At 36.4% G+C, this 8,765-nt stretch overlaps 1 protein-coding gene across 3 annotated transcripts; it reads left to right on the forward strand.

Moving 5' to 3' along the window:
• The first annotated feature begins 2,485 nt into the window (after positions 1–2,485).
• Positions 2,486–7,441, forward strand: LOC137737139 (uncharacterized). Of its 3 annotated transcripts, none has more exons than XM_068476529.2 (8): positions 2,486–2,706; positions 2,885–2,956; positions 3,473–3,640; positions 4,208–4,489; positions 4,584–4,757; positions 4,866–4,972; positions 5,569–5,912; positions 6,463–7,441. In XM_068476529.2, the coding sequence occupies exons 3-8, from the start codon at positions 3,485–3,487 to the stop codon at positions 7,053–7,055; spliced, it is 1,656 nt and encodes a 551-aa protein (XP_068332630.2). In that variant the 5' UTR covers positions 2,486–2,706; positions 2,885–2,956; positions 3,473–3,484; the 3' UTR covers positions 7,056–7,441. The 3 variants fall into 3 exon arrangements, with proteins under 3 accessions (XP_068332630.2, XP_068332631.2, XP_068332628.2); XM_068476530.2 differs by having other exon boundaries at positions 2,497–2,706; positions 4,250–4,489; XM_068476527.2 differs by having other exon boundaries at positions 2,501–2,706; positions 4,202–4,489.
• The last annotated feature ends 1,324 nt before the right edge of the window (positions 7,442–8,765 follow it).

The following is an 8,765-nucleotide window of genomic DNA, read 5'->3' on the forward strand; positions in this document are numbered from 1 at the left end:
ATCCTCTTTCACATTAGTAGTCACATCATACTATGGATACTTTAAGGTTTGGAACGCCAAATCAACTAAGTCCTCAACCCTATGAACAATCAGTTGTCCGTTGTTGTAGACATTCCATTCGGTGACCTTGACTTGGTTGAGAGAACCAAATCCACAGGTACTGCGAGGTAGGGAAGTGACGACGAGAGGATGATAGAGAATAAGAGTGTTAATCTTGGAACCATGACCAAAAGATGCCTCCATAGTAGCTTTGTTAAACAGGAAAGGCACAACATGTTACTTGAGGAGCGTCAATAGATTATGGGTGCTTGGACTTAAAGAAAGCATGGCCTTGAGGGCAGAAGAGGGTCAAAGTGGTGGTGTTGTGGTGGTATGGCATAACAACCTCTTCAAGAATGGTGTCTAAGGTTAGTGACCTAGCATGATATTCTTTGTCAACAAGTAGGCTTGATCCCAAACCAACATTGATTCCTTAAGATGGTTTAGGTTGGTTGGTTTGTTCATATGGTTTGATGGCATAGGAAACAAGACAAGAGAGAAGAAAGAAGGCAAAGCAAATTTAGGTTACTAACAGTATTGCGTACAGGAGCTGAGAGTGTTCCGAAAGGAGTTCGGTGAAACGAAACTTGAGGTTGAATATATCTAAAAAAATAAAATCCCACCCCAATCCCCGCCCTTATCAACCACATTGACCGGCCACTACCTTCCCTTCTCTCTATCTCACATAACCCCAACCTTAATACGCCAGCTATCCCTACCCACCACCGTTCTTCTAAAATCAAACTAAATTCAGTGTTTGCATAATAAGTGATTATTCTAATCTAGAAGTGGTTAGGTACTTTGTGATTTTTCGAATCTTAGTTTTGGACATTTGGCCCTGTTAAGGTCGGGATGCGAGATATGGTTGGTGACGACTAGTGTAGCATCCCACATCGCCCAGCGTGGGTGACCCACTGGGAAGTTCTCGTGTGAGTTCCTAGAACCAAAACCATGAGGGCGTGGTTGGGGCCCAAAACGGACAATATCGTGCTACGGTGGAGTCGAGCCCAGGATGTGACAACAAGTTTGATAATATGAACCTTGTAATTTTCTTGTTTCTTTATTTTAACTTAAAAATAATGAAATTCATTTCACACTTTATGACTAGTTGATGCAATCAATGGAAACTAAAATCATACTTTTGCCCATATGTGTGATAGAAATATGAGGGAAAATCTAGTTTGGTTTGCAATTGATAATGAACTTCACTACAGGGTTATAATTAATATTTTTTCACTACATTGTTCAATTTAAAAGTAGGATTTCAACACAGGGATCACCAAAATAAATTTCGCCAATGTTGAAAATATTATAAATTCATTTAGTCATTATATATCCTTGGTTCATTAAGCAAAATAGTTTCTCCTCTGAGATTCGTATGTCAAAGGCAAAATTAGTGTAGAATATGAAAGAGTTCTAACCCACATTCAAATGTTGGCCAAAGGAGATAGTTCATTGTGAGGTTGTGCCTACCCCTCCCCTTAGTGTAGATAATATTGTTTGTTCCAAAAAAAAAAAAAAAAAAGGAGCAACTAATCATTAAAGGAAATGATAAACATATAATTTTTTAAAACTTCTTACACACTTGTGTAATTGTAAGTGTGCATTGAATGCAAGTGGCACTTTATCATATTGGTGTAAATGTATTGAAACCTTATATGATGACGTGAGTTCAAACCTCGTTAGTAACTAATCTAACAAAATCAATTTGACAAAAAAATAAAAATAAAAAAAATAAAGAAAAAAAAGAGAAAAGAAAAAGTGGGTGCATTGAATTATATTCAATTTGCATGAAGCTAGTTTTGGATATGCACCGTTATGATCTCCCTACATTTAAATTTTAATTGCATGAACAAGTTCATCAAAGCAAGCGTAACTCAAAAACTTAATAAACTCATGATAAATATGACAAAGGAACTTTGTCGGTGATTTTAATAAAGTTGGATTGAGCCGTCTTTACGTAATTTACTACTATATGCAGAGGAAGAGGTCATGAAAACATGGTAAGAAATTTAAGATTTACAGTCTGATATCATTTTTTTCAATAAACGACATTATACATTTAAATTTATCTATACTACTTAGAGAATGATTGATTTAATAAATGACGTGGTAGATTGAAGAAGGTTCTTATCAGTCACCTCTATTGTTTCAAAATCTAGACTTGTAGTAATAGAATTTTTTATGAGGAGGACACTGAAATGCAAGTGGTCTTTTACAGCAGTGGTAAAAAATATGTTGAGCTCTTATATAACGACGTAAGTATAAATCTCATCGTTCAATAATCTAACATGTAATATAATAAAATATATTGTTCGAGAAAAAATAAAAAAGACACTGAAAAACATTTATATAAAATATTACGTATTTGTTTTCCAAGTATCACGTTTTGTTTTTTCAAAATACACGTGTGTTAAAGGAAGACAGGATTTTCACCGGTGGGTCTAGAGTACAGGTAATTATCGTGCACCACACCAGACAGGATCTTCCCGAAACACTTAAAAACACCCTTCCAGTATCCATCGGCAACCACCTTTTTTGAAACTCCCAAATTCCCAATTTGTCCCAAATCCCAAACCCTAAATTCGAACCGGAAGCTTCAATTCTTTGTAATTTCGGACGAATCCATTTTCTCTCTTCTCTTCAAGTTCGAAACTCAAATTTAAGGTATGAGGTCGACTTTCAGGTTTCGAAATCAGGGAGGGGTTTTGTTTATTCAATATCAGCAAGGGGTTTCAATTGATTTAGGGTTTTGTTCAATTTCAATTTCATTTACGGGTTTCAGCTTAAATTTTGGCTTCCGTTACAAGGGTTTGATTTTTAATTTTTAATTTGTGAAACGTAGGGTTTTGTGTTGCGGAAGGGGTTGGCCTTTGGATTGGAGCTGTTGTGTTTGCTTTTGTTGCTGGATCGGCAGGTGAAAATCTCAACTTTTTGCTTTCTGTGAATTTATTAGTTTCTTGCTGCCGAATGTGATTTGAACTTTCAACTTTGAACCAACAAAATTAAAGAATGTAATTTATTAATATACATGCACTGGAAAAGGTCATGAAAACATTTAGAAGAAATTCAAAGTATTTATAGAAAGCTTATGACCCATTTGGTAATGTTTTACAAAACCGATGTCTAAAATATGTTTCGGAAAGTGGAAATGACAAATAGAATTTTTATTTTTGAGATGTGACAATGTGTGTGGTAGCTTAATCCAAGAACAATCATCTGAAACGACCAATATCGGAAAATGAGAAAATAGTCCCCAATGCCATTTTTTTTTAACCTGAACAATTCTCCTTTCTTATAGCATAGCATAGGGTTTTGACAATCAATCAATCAATCTTTTGTTTCCATTTCTATATATCAAAGACCTTAATTTGTTTCTTGGGAATTTGGATTTATCTTCAATTTTTTATTTTTTGTTCTAACTTTGTTTCAGGGAAAGGAATTGATGGTGCAGTTGATGAAATCCGGAGATTTCGGACCAGAAACCCATGCAATTCCGTGTACGGAAAAGGTACCGGTGAAGTTGGAGGTTGAGGAATCCTTAGAAGAGGAACATGGCCCGCTCAACAAACGTTGTAAACCCTCTCCTGCTTTTCAAGAGGTTCGGTTTTGTATCTTGTTTCTGATTTGTTCGCTTATTTTTTCTTTGCTAATCATTTGTTTCTTTCCTTCTGCTTTTTCTCTTTGGAATCTGGACCAATTGAATTTTTATCCGTTTCTCTTTTGAATTTGTCGTATTATTGAATCAGAAATGGTGGTTCAAAGAAATTAATGTTTCTGGTTGTTATATGTGACTGTCTAGCTTGGTAAATCTATAAATCTTGTGACTTTAATGATTGAGATTGTTTTGGAAGATTGTAGCGATCTCTTTAGTTTCTTGGAAAATGCACGGGAGGATTATATTTTTTTATCTTTTATAGTTCATAAAGTTACCATTTTCTTATCTATTATTGATTCATTATACTAAATAATATTTCATGGCCATCAATTGAAATGTAAATATACAAATTCGAGCTCCCTTAGGTAGGCCATAATATAATATTTTGAAATTTGGCTTGTTTGAACTTTGATTATGTTTAGATGAAAGATTTGATTGGTTCCTTTACATTGCATAAAGTTGATTGTGTTTTGAAATATTCTCTTGCTGGTTTTTCTGATCAAGTTGCAGAGGAGTATTGGGGATAATGTGTTTGCTGTCCCACCGTCACAGTTCAATCCACTTGATGAGCCTAGCCCTTTGGGTTTGAGGCTGAGAAAGAGCCCATCCCTATTGGAGTTAATTCAAATGAAGCTTGCTCAAGGGAGTGCTGCTGCAGCTGGAGCTACACAGATTGAAAATCTTAACTCTGGAGTTAAAAAGGAGTGTAAAGTAAATGCTCCGTTGGGGACAGCGGATAAGCTGAAGGCTTCAAATTTTCCAGCTTCACTCTTAAGTATTGGGAGTTGGGAGGTACTCATCTAAACTAGTTTTTAAGTTATTTATATTTTGACATATTGAGTGGATTCATTTGGCTAAAAATTTCTGAAACTACTTTTGGATGCAGTACAAATCAAGATACGAGGGAGATTTAGTGGCGAAGTGTTACTTTGCTAAGCATAAGCTTGTTTGGGAAGTTCTCGAAGTTGGTCTCAAGAGTAAAATAGAAATCCAGTGGTCAGATATTATGGCTCTGAAAGCAACTTGTCCTGATGATGGACCTGGTACTTTGACTGTTGTGGTAATGTTGTCTTTCCTTTCCTATGTTCTCTGTATGTTGTGTGTGTGTTCCTCAATATGATTATGTTGTATCTGAATTTCTTAAGTTAGTGCTTTGTTCTATTTACAGTTGGCTAGACAACCCCTTTTCTTCCGGGAGACTAATCCCCAACCTAGAAAGCACACCTTGTGGCAGGCAACAGCAGATTTTACTGACGGACAAGCTAGCACTTACAGGTAAAATTCAATTGGTGATTGCGATCCTTACTAACATTTCCTTTGGAAAAAGGCCTTAAATTTAATTTGGCTGATGTCACTGTTAAGCTGTAAAGTTCCCACCTTTTAGTTTCTTTTGTCGTGTGTGTACACTTGTGCTATGTTTTCACCCTGCTCGATACTATTTTTAATTTTTTTGGAATGTCTCAGATGTGTTCCTTTATTGGCCGGTGGTCTCAGATATGTATTTTCTAGGCGGTGGTCTCAGATAAAAAGAATGCATTATTGGTGATCTCCTTTGGTGGTTAATTTTTGGGTTCGGTTGACACTCGTGTTTTGCTTCGAATATTTATCTTGTTTTTATTAGTAACTCGAGTTTTCCACCTGATGTTGATAAATGAACTATGTTTGTGCCAATACTTGTTCAATTGTGAAACTGTGGCATGTTGTACGACAGAGAGTGCAGATACTCCTTGTGACTGTTAAATTGATATTTGGGACATGTTTTCAAGAGACATTTGTTTTCAGTCTATTTGAAGGTGCATCAGCCATATGTTCAGGTGCAAAAATTGATGCTGTGACATTTATAGACAAACTTTGACATTGTTGTTTTACAGGGAACATGTTCTGCAATGCCCACAAGGGTTATTAAACAAACATTTTGAAAAGCTTATCCAGTGTGACACACGACTTTGTTTCTTAAGCCGGCAGCTAGAGATTGTTATGGAATCACCATATTTTGAACCATGCTCTTCTGCTTTTGAAGATCCAGGCGAATCCAAAAGCCATGGTTTTGATCAACTGGGGAATGGACCGAATGGTAAAGGTTCCTCTGTTGCTGGTTTCCAAGATATAGCCTCACCATCTGCAAGTCAGTCATCTTCTTTGAAGGTTGACCAGCAGGATACAGCTTCTATTACATTCGAATATCAGTCCAGAGAAGCACCTTCCCCCAGCTCAGGTATAATAAATCGACTTGGCTTTTCTATGTAGCACAATATTTATAAGGACCGCCTTTGTTTTTTCTCTTCTTGCTTCTAGTCTCTTGGTTGCCATCATGTTAAACAGAGCTAGAAGTTTTTTTTTTTTTTTTTTTTTTTTTAATTTTATGGCGCAGTGGATTGCTTCTTGGATGCCTGGAACACAGGTGTATACCTGGTCCTTATTCATATTTCTTTTAACTGACCGTTTTAATTCACAAACTATGGAGTGCAGAGATTCTAGATTTCCTAAATATAAGGACTTGGCAAATGTTTTTCCTTTATATTTGTGAAGTCATTTATAATTCAAACATTGTTTTGAAATTTCATTTGATGCTGATTTGGTTTGTAATCCAAATCCTGGTATGATGTTTATTTTGCTTGCTTACTATGATTCGGGTTTAAAGTTTTGTTTTTTTTTTGTCTGTCTTCTGTTTTGAGGGGTATAGGTTTTCTTTTAAGCTTTAGGTAAATTTGGTATTTATTGTTGTCTATTAATCACTGAATCACTGATTGACCATATCCTTTTAGTTATGGATGCTCAGGCAATTGAAGGAAATGGCAGCTCTGAAGCTGTTGATTCCAGGGGGGGCAGAAATTGGGAACAAATAAAAGTGCCTGGGCTTCAGCCATCGATGTCTATGAGTGATATTATGAGTCACATTGGAAACTGTATTTCAGAACAAATGACTTCTGGAAATCTGCCTTCTGCTGATCAACAGTCAGAATACCAGGACATGCTAGAGGGCATTGCACAATACCTGCTGAGCGACACTCAATTTACAACAGCTTCGGATGAGAAATCCCTCATGTCAAGGGTCAATTCTCTTTGTTGCCTTCTGCAGAAGGACCCTGCTGCAGCTCAAACGCAGGTTGATGGTGATAGTCATGTTGAAGGATCAGGTAATGGAAGCGATGTTCGGCCCATTTACACTCCTGACAATAAATCTGGAGCTGATGTCAAGGATTCTGAAGAGGGTGTTTCTGACGGGAAGAAGGCATCAGGCATGTCAAGAAAAGACTCCTTTGCGGAATTGCTGTTTCATCTGCCTCGGATTGCCTCGCTTCCCTCACTTCCCAAAGTCTTGTTTAACATTTCTGAAGAAGATTGCGAGAGCCAATAGATAGATGCCTTATTTTAATCCACAGCATGCCAATTGGATAGAGAACTTTTGTTCTCGCTGTTTCCTTTTCACAAATGTACAGAGTAAAGACATGCTGGCGGGGTTTAGTGTTCTTTGGTGTCCTGTCACCGTAGCATGCATCATCTTGAAAAGTTTCAGTATTCGGGGATTTATATTGATGAAAAATCCTAAAGCTCTCCCATTGTAAAAATCCACCTGTTATGGTTAGGCGTTGTACTCGTTTGTCTCTCGTTCTCGTGCATGTTTGTCTCGCGTTCTTGTGCTCGTTTGTCTCCCTGTGAGACTCAGACACATTGATGAACATCGGATGATATTTATCTGTTTGTAAATTGTGTTCATCAATTCAATGTTGATTGTATTTTAAACTGATCCACAGTGAAGACCAAGTAAAGGAAGAGTAATGCTAAGTAGCCCAACAATTTAGATTAAATTTGTAAACAATGTGACGTGTCACCAATCAAACATAGACGCATTAATCGACCTTTAGTAATTTAATCATCAATAATTATGTTGTATGGTTTACAAAGTATAGGGTTTAGGGTTTAGGAAAGCAAAGCTAATCGTGTCCAAGTATAATATTCAATGGGTTAATCAACTTTTTATTCAAGACGTCATGAACTGTTTTTATGCTGTGTAATACAACATCGAGTGAAATGAATAATGAAGCAATCCACAAAGATTATCTACAACAAAATGGTGGTCAATGAGTTTAGATAAAATTGTCCGCGTCTTCAAAAAAAAAAAAAAAAAAAAAAAAGAAAAATCTTCTACTTCTTGACGTATTTAAGGTTAGCACATCTACGCTTTTTAGGTTTGATGTCATTTTCAAAAGGCTTATTTTTTGTTACGTTTTTTGGAACCCCATCTTGATCCAATTTGTTCTTTGGAACTCAAACAAATCATTACTTTACTCCCTGAAACCCAAAATTCGCTACACTTTACCTTGCTTTCATTTCTTCCGTACAAAACCTGTTGTTTCAGGGGTGAGTTAGAAACATGGAAGGATGAGAAAAATATTCTCCAGTCATAATTTGATCGGATTTTATAAACTTCATAATCATACTCATTCATGGACGTAAAAAGTTTCAATCAAGATTTGCTTCAAGAAATCATCTTTTGATTAAACAGTTCATAGAGTGAGCCAAATAGCCTGGGAATCCTCTTTGGTTAGGCACTTTTGTTGTAAAGCTTCAATATATGTCTTCAAATGAAGATCATGGCAGAGGCTTATTCAGCTCTTCCATGCCATTGTTGGCTTCAATGGTTTCTCAACTTCTTGATAGTTAAAGTAAAGATTCACATCTTGTACCGACATAAAGCTATTTATATTAGAAACGTCCAAATTAGTGAAATCAAACTTGTGATAGTTCATCAATCCACATCCATTGAATGGAGGGAATAAGATTGTGATTAGTGCTATGACAAATAAACCTCCATAAGCATCAAAGTTAGAACATTCAGGTTTTAAGACATGGTTTACATGAAAAACTTCGGGTTTCCATGGGGTGTATTGCTTTTTGAAAACTTCGAGTTTCAAAGGCACTAAATTCGAAACTTTATGTATCAGGTAGCAGGTATGTCCAAGGAGCAGAAGCCTAGTAAATTGGGGTTGGAACTCGTTGGCCAACATATACCGGATCTGGGTTGGGTTGCTCTGAGTAGTGGGTTCAACGGAATCCTAATGCTGAT

Source organism: Pyrus communis, chromosome 13 (genome assembly GCF_041283825.1).
Source record: "Pyrus communis isolate YQ-2024b chromosome 13, ASM4128382v1, whole genome shotgun sequence".
In the NCBI taxonomy this organism is placed as follows: domain Eukaryota; kingdom Viridiplantae; phylum Streptophyta; class Magnoliopsida; order Rosales; family Rosaceae; genus Pyrus; species Pyrus communis.

What these genes read in the sequence shown, in the direction of transcription:
- LOC137737139 (XM_068476527.2), top strand. Translation starts at nt 3,485, where the DNA reads ATGGTGCAGTTGATGAAATCCGGAGATTTCGGACCAGAAACCCATGCA. An exon ending in TAAGTATTGGGAGTTGGGAG is followed by an intron (nt 4,490 to 4,583) that starts GTACTCATCTAA and finishes TTTTGGATGCAG; the next exon opens with TACAAATCAAGATACGAGGG. An exon ending in CTGGTACTTTGACTGTTGTG is followed by an intron (nt 4,758 to 4,865) that starts GTAATGTTGTCT and finishes TTCTATTTACAG; the next exon opens with TTGGCTAGACAACCCCTTTT.